The sequence below is a fragment of the Centruroides sculpturatus genome, unplaced genomic scaffold (genome assembly GCF_000671375.1).
Source record: "Centruroides sculpturatus isolate CEXI.00-Female unplaced genomic scaffold, Cexi_2.0 scaffold452, whole genome shotgun sequence".
In the NCBI taxonomy this organism is placed as follows: Eukaryota; Metazoa; Arthropoda; class Arachnida; order Scorpiones; family Buthidae; genus Centruroides; species Centruroides sculpturatus.
This window is the reverse complement of record NW_019384638.1, coordinates 457,114-471,418: the sequence shown is the minus strand read 5'-3', so window position 1 is coordinate 471,418 and position 14,305 is coordinate 457,114. Positions and strand designations below refer to the sequence as shown.

The window sequence follows — 14,305 nt, the reverse complement described above, 5'->3', positions numbered from 1 at the left end:
ATTAAATTGGACCAAAAAAGCAACACCGCCGTGCATTTCCTGGACTTGGACCTTCAAATTAAGGATAATGTGATCACATCCAAGGTCTATTACAAAGAGTCCTATGTACCACTTTTCATCCCCGCTAATTCGGAGGATATGTACTCCTACAAAATCGCGGCTTTTAGGGCCTTAACTAAGAGGGCGTTCACGCACAACTCCAATTATCAAGACACCATAGCTGAACTTATACACATTCAGGAAATGGCCACACAACATGGGTATAATAAGAACTTAGTACATACTAATATACTATCACTGCACATCGGGTTGTATATAATACAATAAATCTGACATACTGAACCTTTAACTTAGTACATATTATCGCTCGCGCTTACATACAGGCTTGCGCACAAGACACTGCCAATGTGCATGGTGAACATTTAGATAACGAGTGTACAAGAAAAATCGTGGGGTACAACCACCATCTGGACACAATATACAAAGAAATTTCATCCATCAATAAAACTAAGATAGCTTATAAAAGGCCTAGATCAGTTTACAACTTGCTTCACAATGGGAAAGATGCAATCGACCTAAAACACGCACTGGAGGTATATGCTATCCCACTTTAGGATGAGAGATTTAACAGCAGTTTGGTTTATGTGGGGTCAACCAAACGCTCCCTTCACACGTCTGTGCTCACGCAGCCCTTCACAAAAGGCTGCGTGAGCACAAACGTGACATCAACAATAAAAAACACACCACCGCCCTCTCAACGGTTGCCACTGAACCGGGAATCACGGCCGACATACAAAATGCCCACATGATCAGGCTCTCACATCGCAATGATCAACTGAGAACGATGGAAACTTTAGAAATATACAAGGCAAGATTATGTGGCACGTGCATAAACTCCAGGGATGCAATCGGTATATCTAGTGCGTGAAAGTTTTGTTATGAGGGAAATCATCCCCATTAATGAGTGCGTATAATTCGTCTGCTTCCACCGTTACGCAAACTTGATATTACACGTGCTTTACAGTCGTTTTAGCACGTGTGTAACGTTCCATAAGTATTTTTAATCGACTTATAAAGTTTGAATCATATACGTTCAGTTCCAAACGCATTCGAATTCCTAAGTAAAGCAGCCTGATGAAGACCTCGATGAGGTTGAAAACGTTTGCTAAGGTGTAAACAAATACCACTGGAGCTGTAAAAGTTGTTTGAAGTGTTGAAGTATTGTTCAATCAGGAGAACTTTTAGTTTAAGCTAATATGAGTTATATATGGAATTGTATTTCTTATCATTATGAAAGGATTTATTGTTATATCAAAAAGTGCTGTATCAAGATTTGACTGTAGTTTTTTAAATCAATTTTGCCAGAAAAAAACCATTAACTCTGCCTTTCCACAGAAAAGTAAATTAACCTCCCAAATCAACCATTTCTTCTCCTTGCTGTCTCTTCATTTTAATTAATTCTTTAATCATTTGACTGTTCCAGCAATATTCAAACATATTGGTCCATCTAAATTCAATTTTTATGCCTTTATGCTCAATTTTATGTTTATTTTTGGACACAAATGTAAATATAAAAGTATAGTGAAAGAAATTACCTGTTATTTAGTTCAGATATTTATTTAGAAGAACATGAAATTTATAAAACAAAAAATGAATTTACAAAAAAATTGGTATCTGAAATAAAATTATGATTTTTACACATTTAAAAATTTTAGATTATAAATTTTAAGTTCAATATTCTATTTTAGTAAGAAATAAAAAACTAACATAAAAATAAAAAATACTTTCAAAAAAGTAGTAATAAGAAATTTCTTAATTTCTTATTACTACGTCATGACATTATAGAGTATGCCTTATGCTAGGCCATCCATTATACTGACCATTGTTTTGAATTGGTTGTGACTGGTCCCAAATAGGTGGAGGAGACTCTTTGCCTAAGTCACTGCTGTCAGTATCTGACATGAATGCCAGTGGATAGCCTACACAGTACAAAAAGTTATTGTTTTGTGCAAAAAAAAAATGAATAAAAATAAATAACTCAAAATTATAACTGACAAATTAGCATATAATTCTAAATTATGCAAAAATAAAATATCACATTGAAACTTAAACAGTATAATTTAATATGCTTAACTTTCAAGATTTCATAAAAGCATACTTTTAATTACTGGAAATTAATATTTAATTTTGATTATCTTTTTTTCTTCAATTTTCTTTGGTGTTTTTTGTAAATAGTTATTTTGCATATCTGAAAACTCTGAAAATCATAACCTTTTAACAGTACAATGACTAGTTTACTCATATATGCATTTAGATCAGTACTTTTGAAGGCATATGTGATATGTTTGAAAAGTTTCTGGCCTACCTGTAAAGAAATTGTTACTGCTTGTTGAAACTTTAATTAACCATATTCAACATACATGTATTCTTCTCCTATATCAAAACACTTTTACTACAAATAATCCAGCTTGGTTAACACTTGATAAAAAAAAAAATGTATCTTGGTGTCACACCAGATATGCACTATTTCAATAAACAGCATCATCACTGGAAAATGTGTCCCTTTCTTTTCATACCGAGAAAGCAGTGAAAATTTGACAGAATCAGATCAAGTGAATAAGACAATTCATTAATACAACTTTGAAAAAGTTCAAAGTTGTATTAATGAATTGTTTATAAAAACTGATGTGCTTAATGTAAAATGATTCTGTATCTCAATATTGAAACTTAAAAGAATTTCCTCTACATTCCACAATTGCTGATCAAGTTGTAGCAGTAATCAGCATTGACTACAGCATCACATTTAAAACAGTCATTATATATTCATTGACTGTCCTTTCTTTGTTCAATCAGAAGTATACACTGTGAATATCAGAAAGTGGAAGCCATGACATTTCTGGCAATGATTTGAGTTCTGAGTTTTTTTGTAAAAAGAGCAATCTTGTGCTTTTATTGATGTTATGTTTCAGAATCAAAGTGATGCATCTAAAACTCATCCTAAGTGATCAATGTACAAGCCTTTCCTGCTGACACTCAGACACTGAAAATGGGATTCTGTCAACAGTTCACAAAGGTCCACTGACAGACATCAAGGGATTTATTTTGCTGACACCTTCTGCACATACCATGATTAATGAATGATCACATGAACTCTTTCATATACCACCTAACCTGCAACAAATATCTTTTAGGATTAGCAAGTAACAATGATCCTGAGTCAAGAATGAATTTTCTTGACTTTTCCATTGATATTTTTGCCATGTTTGGTCATTCAGAATATGATGAGTTTGATTGGTTTCATCCAAGAACTAAAGTATTGCCATATCAGCATGGCACTGCTCTGCTAATAAATCCATTTTGAAAGAGGTATCAAATAGCATGTTGTACAAGATACTCCTTAAATATAGTAGCATTCACCATCTTAGCAGATAAGTCCATCTAGGGCATAATAACAAAGTATACTCTTCAATAAAAATTGAAAAAGCATAGTAATAAGGAATACTACCAAGTGTAATGGGTATTCCTTGGTCCTGGAATTTCACCTTCATATCAGGCCAGAAACTTTTTAAATGCACTTTGTATTTCTAATCATGACTACTCTCTGAATGCAGAACATAACTAAATTTCAGATGTGAAAACATGATGTTAAGTGGTACAAATTAATACATAATTTATATTATACAGTAGTGTGTTTTATTAATTTCAGAATTTTTGAATTTTCATTAACTTGACAAATGATGGGCCATCAAACAATAACTCAGTATTCAATTAGCTAAAATGCTAAAGCCACAGACATTACTAATTAGAGATAAATTAAAATTAAACTTAGTAAATGACAATGTAACTATCTTTTGGCCAAATTACATAATTGAACTATTAATAATTAGTTACATTCTTGTATAATTCAAACTTACTTTTTTTTTACATTAAGTAAAGGGTTATTCTGATAATAATAAACTAATCAGATCATGTACTATAAAGAGCCAATCAAAACACAATTTTACCTATTTCAGTTGCCAAAATATTCAGAAATTTAATGTAAAAAGAAAGTTTTTTTATTTGATTAATGCAAAAAACTTTTAATGATCAAATCAGTAAAACAAATACCTTTTATTAACCTGTACCTATTTACTAAAAAATAATTTCCATTTTTCCCCATTTAGCTTTACTTCAAATGAACTGATCAGAATAAAAAGAAATAAAATTTTATCACAGCTTAGAATGTAAGGTTTCACACCCATTAGATAGCCATATTCTGTAAACTGACATAGAATACATTCATAATTGTACATGCATTGAGTTTCTTAATGCAATATAAACTCAATAGAGTATATCCTATGTCAGTTTAGAGAATACAGTTACTATTTCAATTTCTGCACATGAGAAAAATTACTTCATGTGATATATCTATTAACCAGGGATGTAGTAGTAAATTAAGAAGTGCCATAGCACTAACTGGCATCCCAAATTTGAATCACATCACCTCTATACAGTGCAAAAATTGCCATTTGGCAGTATTTTTTTTTTTATTAAAGAGACAATAAAAATCCCAGCATGTTTACTTCGACATTGAGAGTGAAACAATCAGAAAGCACACTTCAGGGAAAACAGCATAAATGTCTAGCTCCTGTGCAATGGGAGTCCCATGAACCATAAACCTAGCAATTTCATGATGTTACACAGCCAGTTGAGCAGAAAAGTAGAAAGTGACATTGAGAATCAATGGCAGTTTTCATGTAATGTTGCTCAGCATTTTCAAATTGGGAATTTTTTATCGACTGACAGAAAATCTGGGGAATCTTTTTGGGGTGACATTTTTCAATTTGATTTTTTTTTTAAAGTAAACTAAAGCAAAAATTTTGACATCACAGAACACACAAAATACTGTTTAAACATTATCATCAGATGTCTTATTCATTTGTATCAGAATTATTCATTAAAAAATTGTTCCTATTGCTAACAAGGAGAGGTTGTAAAGTACTATTTTTAATTTGTTGCTCTACAACGATATTTTTCTTAGAGCCGGGACCTAACAGGTACTTTATGTGGGTTCGCGTTTGTTAGTTGCCAGGCCTGGACTTTTAGCGTGCACCGAAATAAATTAAGGACAAAGTTAGTCACAAAAAAATCTCAATAATAAATGTTTAATCAAGTTTAACCAATACTATGTACAAGATTTATAAACAAACAACAAATTTATTAATCAAAAATCAAATCACAAATCAACCCGACAAACTTAAGTCTTATTCTAACTTAGAACTATTCCCCTTGGAATTCCGACAAAACAAAATCCAATTCTTAACTTAGATACAAATTCTCTTATAACTATCAATCCTAACCATCACCTCAATTAATACTCGGAACCTTTTCTTCTACTCAAGACTTTCCTATTTCCAAATCACCAAAATCGAACCTTCAATTCTCCTACTAGGATTTCCTATTCGACACCTATTCACTGCTACCAGCAGACCAACGCTTTCGGTTCAGGAGCTCACCTCTTCCGTCTTCACTTGAGCTACTGTACTTATAGTATGAGGTGACGTCACAGTTCTACTGTAGCCACTCCCCTCATTTACATATCTACACATAACATTGTTTTCTCTTCGTTATCTGGTAGCTTATTTCTCGACAATACTTTGTTAACCTTTTACAGCATTTCTTTAACAATTATCGGGATGTTTTGTTAAGGTTACACAAGTTCCTAGAAAGTCTATTGGGGTGTCCCCCCCCTTCAGTGCGGACTTACAATTCTGCCGTTCGGGCGTGCAGGTGAGTGCAATGCTAGCTATGGCGCTATCGTTTCGTCGTCGGTGAGTTGGTTAATCTTTTTATCTTCTCGTTTTGAATGTTAGGGTGGTGGGTGAGGAAACCTTCGTCCTAACCAAACATAAGCCCCAAACAAAAATATAATAAAGCAAAGTAAAAGTAAACTAAAAATAAAGCACGGACTTGGTTCCTTACAAGGCCCTGATGTTCAGTCTCTGATTCGAACAAAACATGATAAGCATATTATGTTAAAAACAAGCAACTCCTTGTCCAGATAATAGGATCCACTTCTCAAGCATTTTCAAAATTAAGGTCTCTGAAAATTGAGTGTTCACCTTATAAGTCTTTGGAAGTTTTATGTACCTGAGCAGCGATAGCATAATGTATAAGACACTAGGCACTGGAGCTAAGATGGTGTAGATTTGAACCTTCAGAATTTTAACTTAGCTTTGTTTCATTTATGTGTAAAATTATTATTTTACATTGTTAGCATTATTATTATTCCTCACATTTAAAACATATAAAACAAAAGATTATTAAAAACGAGACATCATTTCCTGTTTACTGAAAACGACCTAAGTCCATGATGTTGTTAAATAAAACTTTTATTTCTTCACATTTATTTTCAGATATTTTCACTCATGATTACATACTATATCTTTACAAGCAAATAAGCTTCAGATGTTACTGCTCATGGATGAAAAGACAAGTGATATGAAAATAGGGTACAATAATTTCAGCGTTTTATTTTTTTTAATTGTTAATATTATAAACAATTTCCTCATGTGCTCATGTTTGTTAAAGTTCAAATACAACAATACCACCATATCTGAAAATTAATGTAAAGAAATAAAAATTTTATTTAACCACATACAACAGTTAAATCTACAAAGACTATTTTCATTAAACAGAAAACGATGTCATGTTAGTAAAAATCTTGTTTTATAACCTTTAAACATGAGGAATAATAATACAAATAATAATGTTACACACACAAAAATTAAACTAAAATTTTGATAGTTCAAACCTACAATGTCTAGCTCCAGTGCCTAGCAACTTATCCACTCAGCTATCACCACTCAGAGATATGAAACTTCCAAAGACTTAAAAGCTAAACACTCAATTTTCAGAGGCCCATTTTTCAGAAACGCCTGATAAATGAATCCTATTCTTTGGACAAGGAGTTGTTTATGTTTAGTGCTACATGCTCACCAAGTTTCATCTGGATCAGAGACCCAAACCTCTGCCCTCTCCTTGTAAGAGGCATCTTAACATGTTACTTTTGCTTTCTAGATACAAACTGATAAGGCTACCAGCACCTGCATTAATTAGTAAGTAAAACTGGTAGCAATAAATAATTTGAAGTGGAAAGAAAATTTAAAACTAGTGAATGGTTGACAATATCTTTAAATTTTCCAGAGCAACCCCTGTCTATCTATGGAGTTTTGTATGGGCAAAGCACAACTTTGGGGCACAAAACCTGCAAAACAGCTTAGATGTGCCAAAAATTCAAAAATTACCTATATATATTAATAATCAGTAAAAAAAAACTGTGCAAGAACTAATTTTCTGTTTTTTTTTTTTTTTAATTGAGTTACATAATTTAAAGTCCAACCTAGATGTTCACAAAGTACAAGGACTTTGTGCTGCTTAAAAAAGTACCAGGGTGTCACCCTGGTATGCTCTAGCACAGTGTTTCTCAATCCCCCCCGCAATATTGCCCCATGTGGGCGTTTTTCCCATGTTCAGGGGGCAATTAGCAACAATTTATATTTTGGGGGGCGAAAAACAATTTTCTGGGCGATATAGTAAAACATTATATTAAGAATAATTAGATATTTTATTCGTTATACCATACAATAATTAAACAAATAACATTATACTAGTCACTAGTCTATTTAATGCAGTACGAATTTGGCATTATCCATGTCCCTGGGCATCGGAATTTCGTAGTGAAGGGGGTGATACTATGTAACGGTTTTATTGAAGAGGGCAACGATTCATTAGAGGTTGAGAAACATTGCTCTAGCATGACAACAACACTGCTATTGATATACATCAAACCTTAAACCAAGAAGACACCTGCTTCCAAATTCTCAAAACTTTTTAGAGATTTGAAGATGTTTGGAAAATACAGTAGAGCATCGATTATTCGACTCAATTGGGGACTGGGGTTGGTCCGATAATTGAAAAGTCAGACAACCGAAAAGTATGAAAAAATCCATTATTAGTGTAGTATCTTATTATATCCCATGTAATTAGTATATTAGTATATTGCTATTAACCTACTTCGCATTGAATTTTCCTCCATGTTAAGCCTATCAATTTTTTTTTTTTTAATAATAATCATTGCTACTGTATCGTTAAAAATTAGAAAATTAAGCCTTGTTTAAATACTGTCTCCCTTTCATGGTCGATCCAGTGTTGCCAGCTAAAACATGTAAAAATAATATTAAAGTAGCCAAGACATAGCCAAATATTGTAGCACCACATCACTAGTGGACATTTGAATTTGCCGACTAGAACGCGGTCGGTTAACCGAGGTGACAGTTAATCGGGGGTCGGATAATCGATGCTCTACTGTAACTCATTCTAATTAAAATGTTTCTTGTGGTCACCGATGATGAGAAGTAACAACTGGTTCCTTGATTTAAGAGTTTATTGTATGTTGATAAGTATTATTATTACAGTAGAGCGTCGTTTATCCGAAAGAGTTCCAGTCGGCAAATTTAAATTTTCGCTAGTGCTGTGGCACTGCAATCTTTGGCTATATCTTAGGCTACTCCAATATTTCTTTTGTTGGTGTGTGTGTTTTAGCTGGCAGCACTGGCACTTTTGTGTTGTGTGGTGCTGAATCAAACATTTTTGATACTAGATCAACTTCTAAAGTATATTTTTTTGGTTTTTATATTTTTCAATATATTTATTTTGTTTGTACAAAATAAAGAAATAATTTTTAACAGTTCAATAGCCACGATTATTATTTTAAAAAGTTTATGTTTGGCTTAACATTAACGAAAATTCAACACAAAGCAACATGCAACGGAGAAAAATTTCAACATGGGATAGGTTAATAAACAAATAAACGATGCTCTACTGTAATATTAAATTATACAAATTTGATATTTTGTTTTTAACTTATGGCAACTAATATCTTATTAATACTTAAAGTTTATGATTTTCTTTACATAAATGAATTCTATTTCATGCTCAGCTGTTTTCTTTCTCCTGAAGTTAAATATGTATTGCATTAAAATGTTGGAATTCAGCATTGAGAAGGAAAAATAACTCAGATATTGAATAGTGGAAGAAAAATTTATTATATTTTGTATAGCATGTTGAAAACAATTCAATTTTATAAGTTGATAGCTTAAAGTAGATTCATAAGTTAAAATATCAATGAGTAGCTTTCTCCAAATATAATTAATGATATGATCAATATTGTGATTTCCCTTATTCCTAAAAACATTTAGATTATTAAAATAAATTTGGAAAAATATATGCAGTAATACCCCGACTTAAGCAAACCCAGAATTACGCGATTTTCAAATCTTGTTGATTCTTCTTTTGTTTGAGCGCCATGCAACCCTTGATTACTCACTCCCCCCACACTATTGTTCAGCTTACATGTTCGGATGTGTCGCGCCAAATCCATACATAGCTAAAATTTATTTTGTGTTATTTATTTCTGTGTTTGTTATATCTACGAAGACTCGAGAGACTCTACTATGTCATCCAAACGAAGTAGAACTGATTCTTCTGCATCAAACAAGAAAAGAAAAACTTTATCTTTGGAATGTAAAGTTAACATTGGGTATGTTCGTAAAGTCGAACGAGTTAAACGAGAATGACGTCATCGTTATTCCTATTTCGTTAGACTTTTCGAACGATTCGTTACTAACGCGTTTAACTCGTTTGACTTTACGAACGTACCCATTATTAAAGACTTCGATACAAAAATGAAAATTTGTGAATTGGCAAAGAAGTTTGATCTACCGGAATTGTCGGTCAGAACAATTATAAAAGGCAAAGAAAAAATTCTCGAAGCTGTGAAAAATGCTCAATCTTTAAATTCAAGCATCATTCGTAAACGTCACAGTATTATCGCTGAGATGGAAACAATGTTAAAATTATGGTGTGATAATCAAGTAAATGTGAAAAATTGTATAATAATATAATTTGTTATACATATGTATTATCTAAGATTTTATTAAACATTTTTTTCTAAATTATTGTTTTCTTTAGTCTCCGGCCCCAATTAAAAATTATTTGTATGTATTTATATGCGAAATTATACCCCGACTTACGCAGTTACAATTCGGTCCCACCTATCGCATAAATATAAAGTTCATACAATGTTAATAAGCTTAAATTTCTATTCAAAAATGTTCTTATGAAAGACTTAAAAATAGACACTCCATTAAATTTTAAATCATTTCCAATGTTAAACTGAGTACCTATTTAGTACCAATCTGCACATGCTCATTTCATAATTGCACTTGCTTCATGCCAGAATCATACTAAGTTTTATAATTGTTTTTGTTTCAGTTTTACTGAAACAAAAACAATTATAAAAGTCAAAAATATAATTTTTATTCTATTTACATTTCCAGAGATAAGATATTCTATAAAAGTGAAAGATTATTAAAAATATAAGCCTTAATAGCAATTAGTAATAGTAACCATATCAAACTCAATAAAATTTCAGATAAAAGGCAAAAATTTAAGTAAAAAAACTCATTTAATAAAAGTTAAAAAAATATTTCAATGTTAATGACTAAAGTAATTCAATGATGAAATAATTTTGTTACTTTTCAACTTCAATCTCTTTTAAAAAAATTTATAAAAGGCATAGATCAAAACTGGTTACCTTTAAAATTCAATTAAAACATAACTAAATCATAATATTATAAAGGGATAAAGACCACTTTAAAAAATTCACCTTTTGACTTTGATACCGAAGATCTAGAAGATATTTTGGCACAGAAATTATTAGAATCATCAGGCTGAGATATATTTTCTTTGTTTTCATGAGATAAAATTATTGGTTTAGGTCTATATGGTAGTTCCAACGTACTAAAGATACATAATTTTATAATTTCAATAATAATATATTTAAAAATAAAAATTAAAAAATATTTATAATTCATATAATGATACAGTAAAACCTCATTGCATCATTCCTGTTACAGTGACACCTTGCACTTCAAATTTAATTCATTCCAAGAGAATATTCAAATTCTGAATCACTCAAAGTCCAAATCGATTTTTTCCAATAGAAATAATTTAAAGTTTATTAATCCATTCTCAGATACTAACAATGCACATTTTGATGAATTTAAAACAGCAAGCAAATATAATTTAAGGTAAAATTAAGAAATTAAAACATGAAAAAATAAATAAAATACATAAATATTGTATAATAAAGTGAAAATTGCATTTACTAATTGCACACCATTGACTTTGACATCTTAAACATGGCTGTCAGATAAGCTACACATGTACCACTTTCATTCTTTGCAATAAGTTCCTTTTTCATCTCAATTGTTGATATTACAACCTTCCTCTTACTCTTCATTGCTTCCACACTTCTCCAATGCCATGGTTAATATGTAAAGGTTATACTGAGTTGAAAAAAAAGTTGTTACATTGAGTTAAAGAAAAGTTGTGCATTTTTAATAGCTATCCTTACTATAAATGTGTGATTTAATTACAACAGTTGTGGAATTTAACACACTGCTATTGTAAGATTGTATTCTCTTAGAAGCTATTTTAAATTTTTTACTTTAGATTTTGTTTGAATAAAATCAAGTTGAAATGTCTTCAGATAAAAAGCATATCAGATATATTATGCTTTATGAGTTTCAGAAAAGATATAAAGTTATATAAACAGTAAAAAAAAAAAAATTGTAATGTGTTTGGGCAACATTCTCTTAAACTTCAAATATATCAAATGTGGTTTAAAAAGTTCCATTCATGTAATTTTGAACTAATGGATACAAAACATATGGGGTGTCCAAAAGCTGTTGATGAAAAAAATTACAGGAAAAAATTGTTAATAATTGATGAATAAGACACAATATATACAATCAAATACACCAAAAACAAAGCAAGAAAAGCACTAAAAATAAATGAGCATAGAACGAGAGAATTTTGGCACACAACAGATTGCATTTATCCTCTGAGTATAATTTTTCACCATGTGCACAGTTCAAACTTTGGAGCATCATTCAAAACTGAGGCAAATTTTTATCAAATTTAGCATTTGAACTCTGAAGTGTTCAAAGTTACATTCATTTGAATTACAGAGTGCAACTGTACTTTCATCTTTCCACAAGTATTTCTGATTTATTTGTCCAAAACTAGACCCATATAAATAAAATTATTTTTCCCCTACCTACATCATTCCTTGAACTATTGTTTTATTGCACCCATCATTGAAAAAATCATGGTCTTCATCAAAATTTTCCCATAAATTGACAGCTTTTTAAAATTTGAAACAATGATTTAATATCACAGGGAAATGAATGTGACAATCTTGAATAAGTTCAAAAAATTGACACTGCCCATATATGCCTTGCTTTCTTAGTGTCACCTGCATTGATTACTGCATTTAAAAAAAAAAAAAAAAAATCAAGCCAGCCATCAAATGCAGCCCTCCACAATATTATCAAAGCATATTTGACCCATAAACCAATACCAGAATTGAGAAATTTTCTTGATTTCTATTATTTTGATTTTTCACAAGATTGAGATGCATGTATATTCATCAACAAGATCATCAAAGACTCAGGAAAAGTTAGCAGTTTCTTAAAATAAAACAATAGTTCATCATCTAAATCAAAAAATATTTGCCAAATGCTACATTATAATCAAACAATTTAAAATACTAATGTTAAAATGATGTTAAATGGCCTTAAGATGATAGTGATATTGTAATAACAATAATGATCATAGTGGTTTCTGCCAAGTGGGAAAAGTTCAGTGGTACAAACAAAGATAAACTTGAGGAGTATATCTCTGTGAACAATCACACGGTAACAGTGTAGAAGCTGTGCAAGAGCTTCATAGTCTCTGAGAATGAAGGAAAAAGATGAGGGAAGAAAAAATGACAAACTTTACCAAGGTGTATGAAGTGGATTGAAGCCTTGAAAAATTGTAATTTGAACTGAGGCATAAAGCTTTCACAACACAAATGTCAATTAAACATTTTTTCAGCAAGAATTAGTTTTTTAAATATAGTGTAATGTATCATATATTTCAAACAATGATAATCATTAAATTGTTCTTATCTATAATTTTTAGTGGTGCCATGGAACTATTGTTTTTCCTTATTTATAATTTTTGTCTTCCATAGCATTTCCTAGAAATAATGCATTGAGGTTTTATTGTGTTTTATTCTTACATTTTTAAAAAGTATAAAGAGTATTTTAAAAGTAAAGAAACAAACATTGTATTGCTAACATTTGAATGCTTGCAATATTAATAACTGTAACAGAACACACTTTTTATCAGTAGCAAAAACTGCAATCAAACCTTATATTTCTCTAAAATTTTTAATTAATAAAGATTGCTAAAAGCATTTTAATAAATTAAACAAAATAATTCATATTTTAACTTTATAATCAATTTTTTTTTAAATTTCTAATAAACTTAAATCTTTATGAATTCTATCATATTTCATAACATTTATGAATAAACAGATAAAATGACAAATCTTACCTGGGACGAAGTATATCTCCACCAAACACTTTGGTTGGATCAACTTTTATTTTTTTATGCGCTTTACTTTTGGTACTGAGTTCAAAGCCACCATCATCATGACAATCTATAGATTCTTTAGTATGAATCAATGTTGTATCTAAATTTCTAGAATGCTCACAACTTTTAGATTTAGAACGCTTTGACTTCATTGGTTTTGCTGTGACACAAATATCTGGTAAACGATGATCCTTAAAAATACATTAAAAAACAAAAACTGTCAAATGCAGAGCTAAGATAAAGAAATTCACTAATTTGATACATAACTAATGAATGGAAAAATAATACAAAAAGTTCTTGACTCATATAGATTTGTAAGTAATTCAAAACATTGCAACCACATATGATTAACAATGCCGTTTACTAAGTCCACTACACATAATACTGTGCTTTCTTGATTCTAAAAAGAAAGTTCATATTCATTATATGTACAGTACAGTACACTGTATGTAATTATTCATTAAATGTATACAGTTCATATTTCAGCATATGCAGAATGTGCCATAAGTTCCCAACCTAAGTGAGAAAAGGTAAGAAAAAAAAAACAAATATAACGGTTACTTTTCAACATAATTGTCTTTGATTTCAATGCATTTATGACAACATTTAAAAAACAATTCAGTCCTTTTATAAAAATATTCTGAAAATTTTTGTTCAAAATGGTACATTACTACTATCTGCAGATCCTCATTTACATAATGTCTTTCTCAGGGAGCTTTTTTTAAATCTGGAAGCAAAAAATAGTCTGATGAGGCAAAATCCAGACTGTAAGATGAAT

The 14,305-nt window shown here is 30.7% G+C and overlaps 1 protein-coding gene across 2 annotated transcripts in view; it reads right to left on the bottom strand.

Annotated features, from left to right (window-relative positions):
• The window catches only part of LOC111625911 (transmembrane protein 131-like), a 52,546-nt gene that overhangs the window by 18,358 nt on the left and 19,883 nt on the right, over positions 1-14,305 (bottom strand). The window contains exons 7-9 of one of the 2 annotated variants that reach the window (XM_023369174.1): positions 13,489-13,718; positions 10,709-10,842; positions 1,881-1,979 (exon numbers count right to left, since the gene is read on the bottom strand). In XM_023369174.1, coding sequence (XP_023224942.1) covers positions 1,881-1,979; positions 10,709-10,842; positions 13,489-13,718 — 463 coding nt within the window. The remainder of the gene's footprint in view (positions 1-1,880; positions 1,980-10,708; positions 10,843-13,488; positions 13,719-14,305) is intronic. The other variant, XM_023369175.1, reaches the window with a different exon arrangement.